The sequence below is a fragment of the Eumetopias jubatus genome, unplaced genomic scaffold, assembly GCF_037043125.1.
Source record: "Eumetopias jubatus isolate StellerSeaLion01/CBP00866 unplaced genomic scaffold, mEumJub1_p1.0 scaffold_8, whole genome shotgun sequence".
Taxonomy (NCBI): Eukaryota; Metazoa; Chordata; class Mammalia; order Carnivora; family Otariidae; genus Eumetopias; species Eumetopias jubatus.
In genome coordinates this window covers 40828415-40848695 of record NW_028274814.1, presented here as the reverse complement: position 1 = coordinate 40848695, position 20281 = coordinate 40828415, and the positions used below count along the sequence as shown (strand labels likewise).

Below are 20281 nucleotides of genomic sequence, written 5' to 3'. Positions count from 1 at the left end.
CACAGAAACTGGCAGATCTCCCAGGCTGGTCCTCCATGGCCAGCCTCTTCAGCACCTCTGAACCTGATGGTTGACTTGGCCCTTTAGCGCTCCCTGTAAGGGAAAGGCCTACAGAGGGGCAGGGCCCTCACCTCCTGGAGCAGTAGGGAAGGATGGGCCCAGTTATAGGTACCTCAGGACCACCTCTACCCCAACCCAGGACCTGGAAGCGAGGCCTTTTCTCTTCCTGCCCCTCCTAGGCAAGTCCATCCCCGGAAGCCCCTCTGGTTACCATCTTTTGCTAAAAACATATGAGCCCTATCCCCTGCCTGTCTCACCTGGAAGGCAGCCAAGGGCCCAAGGGACTGATGAGCCCTCCCAGGGGGAGGTAAGGGCTGCCTCCTGCGTCACCATCCAGGAAGCATCACCATAGCAACCCCAACAGCAAACAATGCTGCCAGGAAAGTCTTCCCTACAAAGCGGCCCCTCCTGGCAATCAGGCCCACAGGGGGAATGGCCAGTAGCCCACAAAGACAACCCAGAGGGCGGGATGATCCACCCCATGTCCATAAACCTTTCTTGCAGGTAGGAGGTGGGGCCCCATCTCCACAGCCTATCTGTCTGCACTCTGCTGGGCTAAGGGCTGTCCCCCTGGGGTGGGCCATACTTTCTTCTGGTCAGTAGGTCTGGCCCAGAGCTCTTCTACCGTCTTCCTCTCTTATTCCTATGGTATTGTGAACACAGCTCAGAACAGAGAAAAGGAGATGCCTGGTTATTACATCTCCCAGCCCCACCTACTGGGGCGGTCAGAGAGAAATGACAGCGGAGTGGGCCCAAGAGACAGGTGAGTTTTTGGAATCCAAGTTCTAGGGTGGAAAGGAGGAGGAGGCATTTTGGGTAGCACAGGAGATGGCTCGAGTCCCAGCTCTGCCCCTCACTGACCTGGCAACCTTGGGTGACTTAGTCACCCTCATTTTGTCTTGCCTTTGGTATCCTTGAGATGGGACAATTAACAACACTTTGCTCATAGGACTATGAGGCTTAATTGAGTTGTGGATGTGTTTAGCACAGTGTCAATACATAGTGGCTACTGTGGATTTCACAGGAGGTGGGACACAGGAAAGGGAAGGAACCAGCTTTCTAGGTGTTTTCCATACTTGCCTGTGTTTGGATGAGAAGTGAGGGAAATGCACGGATGACAGAGAAACGAGTAACAGGACGAGTCCGGGAGAGAAGAAACCCTGGGCTGCATTCTCTGGAGAAAGATTTTCCTCCTCCGTGTTGCTTAGTAAGGGGCATTTCCCCCTCACAGTTTCTTCAGGCCTGATGTACCGTGTTAGGAGCACCAGTTCCAGGCAGGGGGTGGGGGTGGCAGCCAGAGTGGAGAGGACCGGTAACGTAAAGAGTGAAGGGCAGGGAGATAGCTGAGGAGAGGGGGTGGGAGAGAGAGCAGAAGGTGAGAAACCCAGGGGACCCCTACAGAACAGACAGAACTTCTGACGGCAGGGCAGGAATGGAGACATGGTTTTCGGCCAGGCCGCCAGGGTCCTGATGAGAATCTGGGGTCTGAGGAGGCCGGCCTCTTGTTGTCTCTGCGGCCGCTCCTGGGAGAGAGAGGCAGAGTGGTCCCCCAGGCTCCCGTTTGTCTCTCCCTAGATGGCCCACGCCAGCGAGCCCCTCCTGACCCACCAAACGTGGGCTCAACGTGAGTTCCTCCTCCCCAGTGAGTCCTGGGAGTGGCCCGGCTTCACCCGGCAGGCCCACCACCGGCTGGCCCTGAAGCCGCCGCCCTGCACGGAGGTCAAGTCTGAGGTGCGTCGCCGACTAATCTACCCTTCGAAGGATGCAGCACAGCACACCTGGGGCTTTCACACGTGGCTTGATGTGGGCCGTTTGCCTGCCGCCTTTCCCACCAGGCCTGACAGGCCCTACGATAGCCACGTGTGGCGCTGGCTGACGGACCCCAGGGCCCATGGCTGCCCCCCAGCAGAGCCCCCCATCCCCCCTCCCTCCTGGGTGGGTCGGAACAGTTTCCTGAGCTTCATCTGCTGTACTCCTATCTTCGTGGACGAGAACAGGAAGAACCAGGTGATTGTCAGGACGATACAGGAAGTGAGGGAGCTGGAGAAACTCAAACTGAGGAGCGAAGTGAGGGCACCTCCACTCGACACCAAGGGCAACATCCTGTGCCCAGAGAACTTCAAGAAGAGGAGCTCCTTCCTCGGGGGCTCGGGGTGGGGGGGCTCACACAGCCTACTCATGTTCAGGTGACGCTCCCTCTCTCTCGTCCCTGTTTCTGATGGCTCCCTTGGTACTCTAGCTGAATGTGGCTGGAAGGAAGGTGTGGAGGCAAGGGAAGGCCAGCCAGGGGAAATCGCCTAACCGTATCACTAGAATGCACGGGGTACACCTAGGCGCTTAACACCTGCTAGGCCCTGGGGGTACAGACAAAAGTCATCCATTCCCTTCCTCCAGGGAGCTTAGGAAAGGCCGATACCTCCCTACAGGCTTGGAGGGGCAGCTAACAACACAAGCCCATGCACCCTATGTGTCCAAAGTGTGACACAGACAGTGAGTGTTGTAAGAATATCAGTTACTAATGGAAAGAGCTGAGAGCTATAGTCAGAGGTTTGGATTAAAGTCCAGACTTGGCAGACTGTTTAGTTCTTCCAGACCCAATTCCATCACTGATAAAATGCAGACGGTAAACACCACTTCTCCCTCAATGGGAGACGATAAAATAGGTTACCGGAGATATGAAAGCACTATACAAAAAACAGATGTTACTACAGAAATGCAGAGGAGGGAGGGGTCGCTGTGGGCTGGAGCGTCCCCCCAGGAAGGCTTTGTGCGGAAACCGGGTGAGGGCTGGAAGGGCAGGAAGCCCTCAGAAAGGTGGAAAGAAGGGGATGGAGGGTTGACAAGTCTGAGCAGAGACAGGAACGTGAAAGGGGTTAATGGAGCGCCCTGCAGCTTTCCCTCACTGTCCACCGTGGGAACGCACAGCCCGGTTGTTCCCCGTACTGAGTCCCGTTTCCAAGGGGATAAGACAGGAAAGGGGGAATAAGGATAGAATATCTAAAATTCCAACCCCGAGGGCATTAACAGAAGCAGTGAGGGGCTGGAGGGGAGGCCGCGGAGATTTTTAATCTTTTCAAAAAATGCCAACAGTTGGTGATTTTGAGAGATTATTCAGGACTTTGGCTTCTGTCTGCAGCCCTTGCAGGACGGATTGTTGATTGCTAGTATGTGCTAACACTAGGCATACAAAGGTGATAAGACTTAGATCGCGCCCCCACCCAAAATAACGATAAAAATTAACTTCCGTGAAATGATAGTGCCAGAAGTTGTAATCACTTGAGATAAATATATTATTTATCACCTCCCACTACTCCGATTAGAAACTCTTACGAGCAACCCCATTTTACAGATGGGGCATCTGAAACAGGGAAGTCACTTAACTCGCCCAAGTTCATATGGCCAGTAAAGGGGCAGAGCTGGGATTCGAACCCAGACGGATCAGTTCCGGAACTGCACGCCTAACCACTTTCCCTCTTGCCTGACTGGGGAATCAGACATGTTCACCGCTACTTCTGATGTGATATAATGTTCTATAAAGACAGCATAAGAAAACCACAATTATCCACAAAAAGAGCTCAGCGCAGTGCTGGGGGTACAGAGAATGTGTGTGAGGGCAGGAGCTCCATGGGCTCAGGAGCCACCCACATCTAGGTAGCAATCTACCCAGCTCGATAGCAAACTTGCTGTACCACCTTGACTTTCTCTGAGCCTCACTTTACCCAAGTATGTATTGGAGATGTACCTGGTACCCTGCAGGGTTGTTAGAAGATGAGAAGGCGTGGTGTCTGGCATAGAGAGGGGGCTCAGTAAATCGTGTCATTAGTACGGCATCCCCATGAGAGGAGGATCCTTGTTTCCCTCTGTTTGTTGCTGGAGGCCCAGTCACTGGAGCCAGGAATGAAGGAGTCCCAGACAAGGTTTTGCGGTTCACAGAGGACGTGGTACATGAGCTGAACTTTGAAGAATGTGTACAAGTTCACCAGGAGGGAACAAGACAGAATGGTGAGAGGAAGGGCCCATCTCGTCCTGTTGTTCCTTCGGAGCAGTTCTGTAAGGGGTTAAAGTACCTTTAAAAATGTCACTAGATCGGAGGCGCCTGGGTGGCTCAGCCGTTAAGCGTCTGCCGTCGGCTCAGGTCGTGATCCCGGGATCCTGGGATCGAGCCCCGCATCGGGCTCCCTGCTCGGCAGGAGGCCTGCTTCTCCCTCTCCCTCTCCCCCTGCTTGTGTTCCCTCTCTCGCCGTGTGTCTCTCTCTGTCAAATAAATAAATAAAATCTTTTAAAAAAAAAAATGTCACTAGATCGGAGGCGCCTGGGTGGCTCAGTCAGTTAAGCGGCCAACTCTCGATTTCAGCTCAGGTCGTGTTCTCAGGGTCCTGGGGCCGAGCCTCTTGTCCAGCCGCCTGTCAGGCTCTGCACTCACATGCTTGTGGATTCTCTCTCTCCCTCTCCCTCTGCCCCTCCCCCTGCTCATGCTTGTTCACTCTCTCTCTCTCTCAAATAAATAAATCTTTTAAAAAAAAAAAGTCTCTAGATCAGCGAGAGGGCACATTTTGAGCGTGAGAGGGTTCGGGCAGAGCCAGCCCCTGGCAAAACCACTGGGAAGTGGGTTGGGCATGGGTTGGAGGCCTCAGGGCTCAAACCTTCCACCAGCTGAGATGTGCCGGTACCTGTTGGAGGAAAGGGGTATGCAGAGAACAGAGAGGTCAAAGGAGAGGTCCAGACAGGTCTAAGCTTCACGATGCCCACGATATTGCTGGGAAATAGAATATTTATACATAAACCCAGCCGTTCTCAACTCTGGTAGCACATTACAATCACCTGGGCCTCTTTAAAAAATGGTGAGGTCTGAGGCCCGTTCATGAGATTCTGATTTAGTTGGCCCGGGGAGTGGGCAGCCTGAGCACAGGAATTTTTTAAAAAAGCTCCCTAGGAGTGATTCTAACATGCAGCCAGGCCTGAGTATGTCTCATGTAAACCAAAGACAGCAAACGGGGATATCTGCTGGATGAGCTGCAAAGCATGTTGAAGCACAGCAAATTTGCCACTATTCAACTGTTTTTTTTTTTATTTTTTTATTTCATTTTTAAAGATTTTATTTATTTGAGAGAGAGCACAAGCGGGGGCTGGGGGGAGAGGCCGAGGGAGAGGGAGAAGCAGATTCCCCGCTGAGTAGGAATAAATAAATAAATAAATTAATTAATTAATTAAATAAATTTTATAAATAAAATAAAATAAATCTCAAATAAATAAATAAATAATCTTTAAAAAATTTTTCTTTTGAGAGGAACATGAAGAATTATAAATTGGGGGTCTTACCTTTGTAGCATTGTGAAAATAAACTCTTATTTATTAATTTTTTTTTTAAAGATTTTATTTATTTCTTTGACAAGAGAGAGCACAAGCAGGGGCAGTGGCAGGCAGAGGGAGAAGGAGAAGCAGGCTCCCCACTGAGCAGGGACCCCGATGTGGGGCTCGATCCCAGGACCTTGGGATCCTGACCCGAGAGGAAAGCAGAAACCTAACCAACTGAGCCACCCAGGCGCCCCAAAATAAACTTTTATTAAGCTATGAGAAAAGCATCATGCTTTCCTTTCTTACTCCTCCCACCATGGCCACACCTCTCCTTTGACCTCTCTGTTATACCCCTTTCCTCCAACAGGTACCGGCACATCTCAGCTGGTGGAAGGTTTGAGCCCCGAGGCCTCCAACTCATGCCCAACCCACTTCCCAGTGGTTTTGCCAGGGGCTGGCTCTGCCCGAACCCTCTGCCCCATTACCAGGAGAGGGTGCTAAAACTGGCCTTGCTGCCCAGCGCACCCCTGAGCCAGGACCTTGTGAGGAATTACCAAACCCTGATAGAGAACCGGGTGGCCTTGCCCCTCTGTCATCTCTCCAAAGCACCGCCGCCTGGTAAAACCTTAGCAAGGAAGACAAAGAGAAGACCTGGACAGATCTAAAGATAGAGCCTCCATCTGGGCGAGGACTGTGGTGGGCTACAGTGTTCCCAACCAGTACACCTTCAGCAAGAAGCCTCTGGGGTGGCTGAAGGACTGGCTTCTGCACAACAGAGCCTCACCACCATCCCTCCAACTGCAAGCCACCTCTGTCCCCCAGGCTCCTAGAGACTCTACTGAAACTAAATTATTATCTGTCTTCCTTGGAGGACTCTCTCATAGCAGGTGGGAAGATTGAGTGAGGGTAGAGCAGGGACAGCAGAGGGGGATCCAGTTTTTAGGGACAGAATGAGGAGTGGGGAGGAAGAAGGGGTGTGTGTGTGTGTGTGTGTGTGTGCGCGCGCGTGTGTGTGTGTGTGTGTTGGGGTGGGGGACGAGGCACTGTAAGCAATATGGCTATGAAGTTACCTTGACTCCCATAACCCATTTGGAACAAAACTGGGATTGGTCAGGGTACAGGAAGCTTCTGAGGCAAAATAACTTCGATTCCCTACCTCCCTAGACCATGTGATGTCTGGACAAAGACCAGAAGCAACTCTGCTGGGTTGCCATTCCCCCACAGGGTTTGGGAGCCGAGGTCAGGCCAAGACTGGTGCCAGAGAATGGAAAAGTCAGGGCTGAGGAAGGCTGGCCAGGTCTCTGCGGAGGGACAGAAGTAGAGCAAAGTAGAGATTCAAGGTAAAATGGTGGTCATCTCAGAGCATTATGTTAGGGCCTTGGGCCTGTGCTACAGGTAACCCCGGATGCCCCAGCTTTTGTTGTGGGGGGCCAGAGACAAGGGGCCTGAGGTGGAGGCAGGCAAATCCTGTTGGTCAGAAAGGTGCTGCCCCCAGCTAGGGTAGAGATTTGGTGTGGGAGGCCCAGGAGAAGGGGCAGCAGGGAGGTGGCTGGAAGGGGAGAACTTGTATGGTGCGGGCCCGCCTCACCTCCTCGTGCCCCTGTCCTACCCCAGGTTGGTGATCTTCCTCAGCGGGGCTTCTCCTGGCCTTCTGACCACTGCCCTCTTGCCCGCTTTTCTCAAGCCCCCTAGGTACCTGGGAATTGAAACCCCACCAGGGTTCCAGCCCTGGTTTGACCACTAACCAGCTATATGACCTTTGGGAGGGGCATTATTACTCTCAGGCTTTCAGTTTCCTCATCTGCAAGGTGGGATTACTAGGGTACAAATCAGTGGAATAAAGAAAATAATAGAAGTGAAGTACCTGCAAAGTGTCTGGCCCAGTGTAGACCCTCCATAAATGAAGCCATCAACCAGTCATCACTCATAGAATAAAAACAATGGGTGGAATGTTGTTCAGCCATAAAGAGGCATTAAGTACTGACCCATGCTACGATGTGGATGAACCTTGAAAATGTGACGCTGCGGGGCGCCTGGGTGGCTCAGTCGGTGAAGCATCTGCCTTAGGCTCAGGTCATGATCTCAGGGTCCTGGGATGGAGCCCCGTGTCAGGCTGTCGGCTCAGTGGGGAGCCTGCTTCTCCCTCTCCCTCTGAACCTCCCCACCCCTCCCCACCCCACGCCCGTGCTCTGTCTCACTTGCTCACTCTCTTTCACTTTCTCAAATAAATAAAACCTTTTTTTTTTTTTTTAAATGACGCTGGGTGAAAGAAGTCAGGCACAAAAGGCCACGTATGATATGATTCTATTTCTATGAAATATCTAGAAAAGGCGAGTCCATAGAGACAGAAGGTGAGTTGGTGGTTGCCAGGCGCTGGGAGAGGGGCAAGTGGGGACTGACTGCTCAGTGGGTACAGGGTTTTCTTTTAGGGTGGGGAAAGTATTTTTGAACTAGATAGGAGTGGTTGCAGAACATCACGAATGAACAAAATGCCACTGAACTGTATACTTTAAAAATGGCAATTGTTTTGTTATGCGGATTTAGTCTCAATTAAAAACAATTACAGTAAATGGGGTGTGATAGAGAGTTTCCAGATTTCCTTCTGGTTCCACATCTGTGGTTCTCTTCAGTAGTCATTCTTCCTAACACTCCTCCCAGGATGTGTGGGCGGTGGGCGGGGACCAGAGCCCCGGGGGTGAAGGAGAGTCCCCTGAGTACTCCAGGGGAGTGACGGCTTGGGGAATGTGCCCCTCCTTCCCACTCTGGGTTAAGGACAATGGCGGAAAGCAGGAGGTCCCTTTACCTAGAGTCCTAACAGGTCAGGACTGGGCAGGCTGTGAGGACACAAGTCGAACCCCGTTAGGGTTTATTTATTTACTTATTTTTTTATTTTTTATTTATTTTTTATTTATTTTTTAAAGATTTTATTTTTATTTACTTGAGAGAGAGAGAATGGGAGATAGCACGAGAGGGAAGAGGGTCAGAGGGAGAAGCAGACTCCCTGCCGAGCAGGGAGCCCGATGCGGGACTCGATCCCGGGACTCCAGGATCATGACCTGAGCCGAAGGCAGTCGCTTAACCAACTAAGCCACCCAGGCGCCCTATTTTTTAATTTTTTAAAAAGATGTTATTTGTTTGTCAGAGAGAGAGCACAAGCTGGGGGAGCTGCAGGGTTTAGATGGCAAACCGAGGCCCATGGAGAAGCGGCTTGCTCGGGGCTACACAGCCAGGCATCCCCGCCCTCCCGGAAGCAGACGGGAGACACTGGGCTGGGGGCTGGGACTTAAGGGCCTGTGTTGTCATCCCACTTCTCTTCTATTATTCTACCTCAGCGACTAGCCTACCGATGCCTGGGTTTTGTTCATCCACACCTCGCATGTGTCGGTACTTAACGCCTCTTTATGGCTGAACAACATCCCACCCATTGTTTTTATTCTATGAGTGATGACTGGTTGATGGCTCCATTTATGGAGGGTCTACACTGGGCCAGACACTTTGCAGGTACTTCACTTCTACTATTTTCTTTATTCCACTGATGTGTACCCTAGTAATCCCACCTTGCAGATGAGGAAACTGAAAGCCTGAGAGTAATGATGCCCCTCCCAAAGGTCATCATCAACCTGCACAGTGAGAGGCCCCAGGGAAACTTAGAGGGTTAATATGGAGAGTTAGAGAGTCGGGGGAAGGAGGCCACTGGATTTCTCCAGAGAAAGCCTCCTCCCCCGCTGGCCTGGAAGCTACGGGAAGGCCGAAAGGTAAGGCGCACGTACACAGACTCCTGCCTTGGCAGACCCACACCAGTCCAGAGGCTGCTAGCCTCCCGTCGGGATTTCCACCCGACCCACCGCCTTTCTGCTCAGCTCTCTGGATAGCAACCTCCTTCCTGCTGGCAAGGGGGGACTACAGGATCATCAGAGGCCTTCTTGTCCACAGGCCAGCCTGAGATGCAGAAGCAAGACTCCTGAAATTCCTGAGCTGCACTGGGCTGTGGAGATCTGAGGGACAGCAATAGTATCCAGACCCCCTCTTGGGCCTGGGGACTCTTCCAAGGCGATCCCCAGCTCAGCCTGCTAGCAGCCATGAACACCATCCCCCTCACCCTGCCCCACATACACTAAGAAGTATGGAGTTCTTGAAAGCCTTTGTTGGGGTGGAGCGGGGGATTGCTCTCCCCGGCCTGCCTTAAAGATCTACTCTCTCACCGTAACTTTCGAGGGGAAGCAGAGTGAACATTCCTCCCCCAACATACCCAGCACACCAATCCCAGAACACCCCGTGCTCTGCTGAATGGCACGGGCTTCATGGACACTAATTAATCCCAGCACAGAGGCCTCAGAGCCATTTCTGGGTCAACACCTCCCCTTCCGCAACTTCCCTCTGCCTCAGGCAGGTATTAGTCTCATGAGCCTGACTCGGGGGTGGGGGGGATGGTTGGGAGGGTCAGTGCATGTCGGAAGCTGTGGGGCTGGCTGGGAACCCCTGGGAGGGGTGCAGAGCTAGCCACACTGTCAACCATGATCTTCAGTCTTCAGTCTTCATCTGGCTGTCTGCCTGCCTTGTCCCGTCTAATTGCCAGGCCTCTAAAAGCCCCATTGCTGCTCCCTGAGGTGACAAATCAGACATTCTTTCTCCCCCAGACTCACTTCCCACCTTCCTCAGGATCCTCTGGCCTTTTTATGTCTACTCATTGCTGACTCGCTTGCTCCAAGCCCTTCATCTTCTTGTTTCTCTATCAGCCTCCAAGCCCTCTCCTACGTGTGGTGTCCACTGACCTTTACTTATTTACTATACAAATAGTTGCTTCTTCCTATGTATCATCATAACTAGTGGTTTCGGCGGTCATTCATATAGTTGCCCATCTCACGGTAATCTCAAGCTGACACACTCTCTGCAGGTCCCAGGACAAAACCTTACAAACACCTCCATGTTGTTGCATCTTGCCATTGTTCCAAGCCGAAGGTCAAGGTTTTGCAGGGTGGCTCCTCTTAGCCTACCACCATTCTCCCCGGATGTTCAGTCAACACTGACACTAGGTATCATACATGGTTCCTAGCAAATAGCCAGTGAATTCTTTGGCACGAGTATCACTAGGAAATGGGGGTCATGGCCAGAGGTGCCAAGGGCCAGCCCAAAGCTTCAGCGAGGAGAGAGGGGAGAATGGAGGAAAATGGAAGCAGGAAAGAAAGCAGATAAACCCAGGAGGGAAGAGGAGACGTGCTGAAGCCAGAGGAAAGGCAAAGCAGGAGTCTCTGAAGCAACAAGGTCCAGCATGGGTGGAGGCGCCGGGCAGCTTTGTCAGATCCGCTGAGGGCATTTGCAGGATCCAGATTTTGGCACAGACCCCAGGAGATGAGAGGAATTGGCAAGTACTTCCTGTGGGTGCAAAAGAAAGGGGAATGAATAGACGGGGGTCTGGAGGGAGAGCCCAGGGCATTAGTTGGATTCTGCTGCCAAGTTCAGGTGGGGAACTCAACGGGCTGTTCTAGTGTCTCATCGCCTGAGTAGATGGGTTAATAATGGCACATTTCCTCCTGTGTCCACAGGAGTCCTGCCGACCCATTCGTTCAACTAATTTTGGCTAAGAAGAGAGAGAAAAGACAGGGGGGATAAAAAAAACCCACCCTTAGAAAGCCTAGGGTCTGGTGGGAAGGTGGACAAGTAATTAAAAATAGTGTGAGAAATAATGTCAGAGATAACCAATCCAGTTGTACTCTGGGAGCAAAGGGGAGAGGCATCTGAGAGTGTGCATGTGTGTGTGCAAGCACACATGTGTGTATTGACATGTACAGCTCCCCAACAACAGCAAACATTTACTCAGCACTCATTACGTGTTAGGCAGTGTTTTGAGAACTTTCCAAGAATCACCCCGTTTAATCCTCACACTGTGAGATAGGTCCCATCATAATCTCCATTTTAGAGAGGAGTAAACTGAGGCACAGAGCGCTCTTAACCAATTTGCTTTCCTGCCTCTCATTTAAACTTCATGGAAATTCTACAAATTACATGTCATTTCAATTTTACAGGAGAGGAAGTAGATTCCAAAAGCTTAAGCACCTCACTCAGAGTTAGTTAATAACTGAGTTGGAATACTTGACCAAGCTTTATCTGATTTCAAAATACCATGTTCGGTCTGGTTTCGTCAATGGAGATGAACCCTGGGATTTTCTGTGCCTTGGTTTTGCCATCCATAAAGTAGGAGAAGATCAACCAAGTGCCAAATATAAAACGTTGTCATAGTCTGGTAGTCTTTGGGGTGGAGGTAGGGCGATAAATTTCAAAATTGGCACAGACTTCCTGGGACCCTTGCTGGACAGGAGAATTCTGGAAAACAGCTTTATTCCTGTCCTCAGCAGATCTGACAGGGCCAGAGGAGAAAGCCCGAAATAGAGCTGACTGCCCTTAACCTTCCACGGGCTCAAGGGAGCTGTTTGTCTAAGCTCTGAATGACCCATTCTATGAAGAATATTCTGGGAATTTCCTTATGTGGCAGAGCAATGTCTGGGTGATTTCACCCGGCCAAATGAGCTCTCCTCCCCATCCCTACTGTCAGAGTTAAGAATCAGCACTACTCAAGCCTTGAAGAAAAAAGGCTAAAAAGAAGAGGTATAAAGATATTTAGAGGCATGAAAGCTTATCCCAAGGAAGGTGGGAACCAGTTCATCTCCATCAACATTGAGGCTTGGACAAGAAGGCAGGGATTTTGAATAATAGCTACAGGGATTTAGATTAGATATAAAGAAGAACTTCCTGAAAGAGCAGAGAGTTGCTCACACAGATTATATCAGGTTCAAGGAAATGAGCTGTGAATCTATTTAGACCAGTGCCATCCAGTAGAAATATAATAGACCTGTATATGTGACTTTAAATTTGTTAGTTGCCATATTAAAAAAAAGTAAAACGTTGGGGCGCCTGGGTGACTCAGTTGGTTGAGCTTCTGACTCTTGGTTTTGGCTCAGGTTGTGATCTTGGGGTCATGTGATTGAGCCCTGCTCAGGGCTCCAGGCTCTGCTCAGGGTCTGCTTGAAACTCTTTCTCCCTCCCTCTGCCTCTCCCTGCCACCCTGCACTCTCATGCCCCCCCCAAATAAATAAATAAATTTTTAAATAAATAAAAAAGTAAAAATGGTGAAGTTCATTTAAAGATTTTATTTACTTGTCAGAAAGAGAGACAGCAGAAGCAGGGGGAGTGACAGGCAGAGGGAGAAGCAGGCTCCCCACTGAGCAAGGAGCCCGATGTGGGACTTGATTCCCAGGACCTGGAGATCATGACTTGAGCTGAAGGCAGATGCTTAACCAACTGAGCCACCTAGGCATCCTGAAGTTCATTTTTATAACATATTTTGTTTAATACAATAGATCCAAAATATTATCCATATAAAATAATGTAAACTATGTAAAAATAATTGAAGTATTTCACATTGTTTCTTGTATTGTTTTCAAAATCTGGTGTATAGTTTACACGTACAACAAAGCTCTCTTTAGACCAGCCGCACCTCAAGTACTCGATAACCATCTGTAGCTGGTGACTGCTGTCTTGGCCAACACAAATCTAGACTTGCTAATGATTGTCTGATACCCACTGGCAAGTATAAGGTGTGGTCTGGTTTTATCTAAAGGCAGAAAGTTCTCCAGAAGATCCGGAGCCTGTGAGCGTGAAGACCAAGAGAACCTTATGTTCGATGCCTCTCTCCGCCTTCCTCATCGCTAGAAATACATCGCTAGAAATACTGCTGTTCTGGAACCCACACAGCAGCATTCTGTGTACTCTTTCAGTAGAGGGAATCCCAACCCTCTCAGGTCTGTCGGACTCAGGGTTTGGTGGCTTGTTAACCCCGGGGGAAAGAGCACTGTGCCAAGGAGAGCCAGGAAGAGGGTTCCATCCTGGAGTAGACAAGGTAACTCCATTCTCTCAATAGCTGGAGACAATGCTCTCTACCCCCGCTCATCTTCCTGGTGTGAGTGACTGGTCACTGAGGAGCCAGACCAGACAGAAGGGATGCAGAGGTGCAGCTCTACCCTGTCCGGGTGTGCGTGGGGACAAGCACCGTCCCAGCCTATAGCCTTTCTCACCTGCATGATTCCCAGTTCTCCGTGTGCGACCCCCTTCCTCCAGCTACGTGCACAGCCCTCTCCCTCACCTTGTTCTCATCTATGCATGGTGTCATCTACCCATCGCCTGACCCCCATGGCTCTCTCATCACTACCTGTTGTTCTAAATGTAGTTGTTCACCATCTGCCTTCCTCCTTACAATGTGAACTTCGTGAGGGCGGGCCTTTCATCTGGTTCACCATTGTACGCCCAGAGCCTACCTCAGTGTCTGACATAGAGTAGGCGCTCAATAAATCCTTTTTGACTGAATGAAAGGAAAATTTGCTGTAATTCAGAGGAGAATCAATGCAGTGAGGGAGCCAAATCTCATGCTTCCATTTTTTTCTCGCAAAATTTCTGAATTTGGATCCATTCACTTCACCATCTATGTGAACCACAAGATGGAAAAAATGAGAGGAAAATCTCCACTTCTACTCCTGATAATAGAAGACTGGTTTAATCTTCCTCAATAGTGCTCCTGGAAGTTTTCTCCTCCTGTGTCTCATCTTTGGAATTCAGTGTAGTTATTCCTTGCTAATGAATTGGTTTGTTGAGTTCTATAACCTTCAGGTTAAAAAATGACCAGGGGATGGGGTGCCTGGCTGGCTTATTAGAAGAGCATGCAACTCTTGATCAGGGTTTTGGGCCCCACATTGGGTACAGAGATTACTAAAAATAAATAAACTTAAAAAAAAATGACCAGGAGAGGGAAGTGAGGTAAGTTGTTGGCAAAGATACAGACCACCCGCTGAGTATACAAACTGGCCTCAGAACATTCCCTGGCATTTTTCCATTTCTCTCTCTCTATTTTTTTTTTTTAGTTAGACAAGCCTAGATTTTTTAAAGTCAAAGTACAGTTGACATATAATATTAGTTCCAGGTGTACTATATAGTGATTTGACGATTATATACATTATGCAGTGCTCAATCATGATTAAATGTAGTCACCATTAGTCACCCTACAAAGTTATTACAATATTAATGATTATATTCCCTAGGCTATAATTTTCACCCTCATGACTTATTTATTTTATAGCTAGAAGTTTGTACCTCTTAATCCCCTCTACCTGTTTTGCCAAAACCCCCTACCCTCTCCCCTCCCACGACCATCAGTTTGTTCTCTGTACTTATGGATCTGTTTCTGTTTTTTGTTTGTTTATTCACTTGTTTTGTTTTTTTAGATTCCACATATAAGTGAAATCATGTGACATTTGCCTTTCTCTGTCTGATTTATTTAACTTAGCATAAAACCCGCTAGGTCCATCTATGTTGCTGCAAATGGCAAGATCTCATCCTTTTTATGGCTGAGTAGTATTCCACTGTGTGTGTGTGTGTGTGTGTGTGTGTGTGTACACATTACATCTTCTTTATTCATTTATGGATGGGCACTTGGGTCATTTCCATTATTTGGCTATTGTAAATAGTGCTGCAATATACATAAAGGTGTATATATCTTTTTGAATTAGTGTTTTCATTTTCGGCGGGTGAGTACCCAGTAGTGCGATTTTATACCACATCTTCTTTATCCATATATCCATTGATGGACATTTAGGTTGCTTCCATATCTTGACTATTATAAATAACACTGCAATAAACATAGAGGTGCATGTATCTTTTTGAATTAGTGTTTTTATTTTCTTTGGGTGAATACCTAAAAGTAGAATTACTGGATCATATGATAGCTCTATTTTTAGTTTTTTGAGGAAACTGCATACCGTTTTCCAGAGTGGCTGCACCAGTTTGCATTCCCATCAACAGTGCAAGAGGGATCCCCTTTCTCCACATCCCCGCCAGCACACTATTCTGACTGGTCTGAGGTGATACTGTGATTTTGATTTGTATTTCCCTGATGATGAGTGATGTTGAGCATCTTTTCATGTGTCTATTGATCATGTATGCCTTGTATGTCTTCTTTGGAAAAATGTCCATTCAGGTTCTCTGCCCAAATAGGATTATTTGGGAGGCTTTTGTTATTGAGTTGTATGAGTTCTTTATATATTCTGAATATTAGCCCCTTGCCAGATACCTCGCTTGAAAATATCTTCTCCCATTCAGTAGGCTGCCTTTTTGTTTTATTAATGGTTTCCTTCTCTGTGCAGAAGCTTTTTATTTTGGTGTAGTCACAATTGTTTATTTTTTATTTTTTTTTAAGATTTTATTTCTTTATTTGACAGAGAGAGAGGTAACACAAGCAGGGGGGATGGGAGAGGGAGAACAGGCTTCCCGTGGAGCAGGGAGCCCCATGTGGGGCTTGATCCCAGGACCCCCGGATCATGACCTGAGCCAAAGGCAGACGCTTAACAACTGAGCCACCCAGGCACCCCACAATTGTTTATTTTTGCTTTTGTTGCCATTGCCTTTGGAGTCAGATCCACAAAAGTGTTGCTAAGGTTGATGTCCATGAGTTTACTGCCTATGTTTTCTTCTAGGATTTTTATGGTTTCAAGTCTTACATTTATGTCTTTAATCCATTTTGAGTTTATGTTTGTGTGTGGTGTAAGATAGTGGTCCAGTTTCATTCTTTTGCATGTTGCTGTCCAGTTTTCCCAACACAATTTGTTGAAGAGACTGTCTTTTCCCCATTGTTCTTGTTTCCGTTGTCGTAGATTAACTGACCATGTAAGTGTGGGTTTATTTCTGGGTTCTCTTTATTCTGTTCCATTGATTTATTGTCTGTTTTTGTGCCAGGACCATACTGTTTTGGTTACTGCAGCTTTGTATATAACTTGAAATCTAGAATTGTGATGCCTTCAGCTTTGCTTTTCTTTTTCAAGCTTGCTTTGGCTATTCAGTGCCTTCTGTGGTTCCATACAAATTTTAGGGTTGTTCATTCTAGTTCTGTGAAAAATACTACTGGTATTTTGATATGGATTGCATTGGATGAGTAGATAGCATTGGGTTCATCATCTTATCAATGGGAGTGCTTTAGCTCCTGAGAAAGAAGAACTCAGAGTTTTGCATTGCCAGAACATTCCCATTCTCTCTGCAATTTGGCGGGGGCGGGGGCGGGGGGACAAATTTACAAAGGAAGTAAGTGAGGATCACAAAAACGCGAAAGAGTTTCCTTATTGCTGAGTCCCAGTCCCAGATGGTGAGATAGATAGTGAAGCATTAGAGAGCATTAGTTTGGGTCACAGAACACAGGGACCAACTTGACTCTTTTGCACAGCTACATTCCAGAAAATGGCATTTCCTGAGCACCAGTGCTTCCCAGCACCAGGCAACAAAGGCCTTGTCAGAGCAACTGTAATAGAGGTGATGCTATCCTGAACCTCACCCCATCTAAACTGCCAACTCCAAAGTCTCCATTCTATACCAAAGGTGTGTTCACTCTTCCCTGGAGTTCAGTCTGCAGACCGAAGTGCACCTAAGAGTTTGGAGACATCCCATCCATGTTGTCAGCCTGGCCTGAGGCAACTTTGCTAAATGCGCTGGAATCATCTCATTGTTCTTCATTAATAGCATTAGTCTTCCTAAAAAAAAATGAATTAATCAAGACCTCCTGAAGATGTTGAAGAATTTTCAAACCTAAGGAGTGAATTGCCAAAAACAAAGTGGGAGGAGACACATTTCAGCATTGGGCCCATCCAGCATTGTGTATGTAGGCCACTCCCTGATCTATCAATGCATATAGTTGGCCCTAGTGAAGCAACCACAGGAACCAGCACAATGTTGTCAGTGGATCCTCTTTGAGCTCTATCCCAGGCAAATGTGTGGCAGTAATGGATGTCAAGGCATGGGAGGGAGCTGGAATATTCCACTGAAACTGAGTGTAAATGAAACCAGGGTGCAGGTGGGCCAGAACTTGATCAATGGAATCACACTACAGTTTGGTGTTCATTCCGTGCTTATCGTCTTCATCAGTCTTCTCTTTTTGCATGGTGGACATTGCACAGGACTTGGGAGACAGAACACAAGGGTCTGATTCCTGGCTCTGCCATACAGTAACTGAATGTTAGGTGAGATTTCTAAGTCTCAGTGTATTAGCTTCCTGGGACCGCCATAGCAAGTACCACTAACCAGATGGCTTAAACCACAGAAATGTATTGTCTCACAGTTCTGGAGGCTGGAAGTCCAAGATCAAGGTGCCAGCAAGGTTGATTCTTTTTGAGGGTGCTGAGAAAGGATCTGGCCCAGGCCCTCCTTCTCCCAGCTTCTGGTGGATACTGGCAACCTTTGGCAACCTTTGGCACCCTTTGGCTTATAGATGCATCAGCCACTCTCAGGCTTCACGTTTATGGGGCATTCTTCCTGTGTGCGGGAATTTGTGTCCAAATTTCCCCTTTTAGCAAGGACACAGTCATGTTGGATTAGGGTCAACCCTAGTGACCTCATGTTAACTTGATTATCTCTCTAAAGACCCTGTCTCCTAATAAGGTTACATTCTGAAGTGCTGGGAGTTGGGACTTCAATGTACAAATTTGTGGGGGGGGCACAATGTGACCCATAACACTTAGCTATTTCTCTCGTCTATAAACAGGATCACAATGCAATTCTTCCTCATATACTTGTCATGGCTGTGAAAATGCTTCAAACAGGCTGGGTCTGCAGGAGGCCGTTGGAAATCTTGTCCCTCTGAATGTGTGTGTGCACCTTGGCGATATCTGGATTAGACTGTGCCCCTAGGGAGTAAGATTTGATTGGGGCTCCCATCCTGTACGTGTCCAACACATGTGCGCAGGTGCTTGACCCAATGCATTTTGATGATGGTGAAGGTAAAAGGCTGGAGAGAAAAATCTGATGACAGATGAGTCAGGGCTGTAAAAGGTTTGATTCCAAGTGCTGGTGAGGAAGTGGAGGCCGAGGAACCCCCGAATACGGATAACTGGAGTGCACATTGGTATAAATACTCTGGAGGGCAAGTTGGCATTATGCTAACGGGGGAGAAGCTGTGTATCTGAGGCCCCAGCCATTCCACACCCAGGTATGCACTCTAGAGAAATGTTTACACGTGTGCCCAGGAAGTACATGTAAAAATATTATTAGTACCATTGTTTGTAAATGAAAAATGACCTAAGGGGCGCCTGGCTGGCTCAGTCAGTAGAGCATGTGACTCTTGAACTCAGGGTCGTGAGTTCAAGCCCCATGTTGGGCATGGAGCCTACTTACAAAAATAAAAACAAAAACAAAATCTAGCGAAAAATAACCTAAATTTCCTAAACATGATGCATTCACAGAGGAATAACATACAGCAGTTAAAGAGAATTAATAGAGCAATGCATATCTCATGGATGAATCTCACTAATAAAATACTGAGCACAAAAAGGACAAACTGCAGAAGGACATATGTAATGGGTCAGGCAAAACTAAATGATATGTTGCTTAGGATACATGTATATACATATGCATAAAGAATAAAGGGACAAGTATGGGAATGGTGAAACACAGATTGAAGAAGGGATTTTGTCTGGGGAGGAGAGCTGCAGGGGTCGCTTCAACTATATTTATAATAGTTCGGTAATTTTTTTTAACTGAGGTAGCCAGTAAAAGATATTGGTTATTCTTTTTTTTTTTCTTCAAAGATTTTATTTTATTATTTATTTGAGAGAGAGAGAATGAGAGATAGAGAGCACGAGAGGGAAGAGGGTCAGAGGGAGAAGCAGACTCCCCGCAGAGCAGGGAGCCTGATGTGGGACTCGATCCCGGGACTCCAGGATCATGACCTGAGCTGAAGGCAGTTGCTTAACCAACTGAGCCACCCAGGCGCCCGATATTGGTTATTCTTGATAACTTTCTTTCTTTTTAAAGATTTTATTTATTTGTCTGAGCATGAGCAGGGAGAAGGGTAGAGGGAGGGGGAGAAGTAGACTCCCCGCTGAACAGGGAGCCAGATCGTTGGGCTCAATCCCAGGACCCAGAGGTCATGACCTGAGCGGAAGGCAGACGCTTAACCACCTGAGCCACCCAGGTGCCCCTCCTGATAACTTTCTGAGTGTTTGAATTATAACACTTTTTAAAGAGCCAGGACTGAATCAGCCTTACATAAAGAAGAGGGAGAAGCTGGGGCCCCGCTTGTGGGGAGATTCAGAGCTGCTCTTGCCGCCCCCGCCCCCTGGGACCCAGAACGCAGAGTACATTAGCTAAAGACTCTTGACACCTGCCACGCCGAAAGGTCGAGACCCAGAAAGGTGAGACCTCTCCTGTTGATGGGGAGGAGAGGAGGGAAGGACATTCTGAGGCTGCCCCTCTCTGTTCTGAACCTAGCTACTGGCCTGCACCCCACCCTCGACCTGCAGAGAAGCCCAGTGGAGAGAGCAACGGGACAGCCCCAGGAGAAGGGAGGGCGCATGCACATGGATGCACGTGCCTGCCTCCCACGCACGCAGCAAGCACGCAGGCTGACTCCCCCCGCACACCCACGCCCACCGCCTTTCAAACAAGCTGGCACGGACACCCTGACAGTTTACAACACTCTTACACGCCCTCGAGCTTGCAGGCATACACACACACACACACACACACACACACACACACACACACCCCTTCCACCAACCACTCTGACCAGGACCCCAGAGTTGGATACGCTGCAGAGCCTGCCATACACACACACACACACACACACACACACACACCCCTTCCACCAACCACTCTGACCAGGACCCCAGAGTTGGATACGCTGCAGAGCCTGCCACCTGCAGGCCCTGCCAACCCCCCTTCTCCTGGAGCGCTGGGTTTTTCCAGCCGGAGCCTCACTCCCTCTACTGCAATCCCTGGAAACTGGTGTCTGACGCGGCTGCTCCTGCACATTATTTATTGATTTCCTCTGCCCCCGTGGAGACCCTCCCATCAGGAGAGCTGCCGTCCCGGGAGCGGGCACAGGCGGGAAGCAGGAGGCAGA

General features: G+C 48.6%; 1 protein-coding gene across 1 annotated transcript; it reads left to right on the top strand.

Annotated features, from left to right (window-relative positions):
- Positions 1–492: 492 nt before the first annotated feature.
- Positions 493–6020, top strand: TEX52 (testis expressed 52). Its single transcript, XM_028120999.1, has 3 exons — positions 493–564; positions 1636–2213; positions 5723–6020. Exons 1-3 carry the CDS (start codon positions 493–495, stop codon positions 6018–6020), a joined length of 948 nt encoding a protein of 315 aa, XP_027976800.1.
- Positions 6021–20281: the final 14261 nt, after the last annotated feature.

Bases quoted from the DNA above. Each gene is read 5' to 3' on its own strand.
- TEX52 (XM_028120999.1), top strand. From the start codon at position 493: ATGGCCAGTAGCCCACAAAGACAACCCAGAGGGCGGGATGATCCACCC. The intron at 565-1,635 runs GTAGGAGGTGGG...GTCTCTCCCTAG, and splicing joins TCCATAAACCTTTCTTGCAG to ATGGCCCACGCCAGCGAGCC. The intron at 2,214-5,722 runs GTGGGGGGGCTC...TTCCTCCAACAG, and splicing joins TCCTTCCTCGGGGGCTCGGG to GTACCGGCACATCTCAGCTG.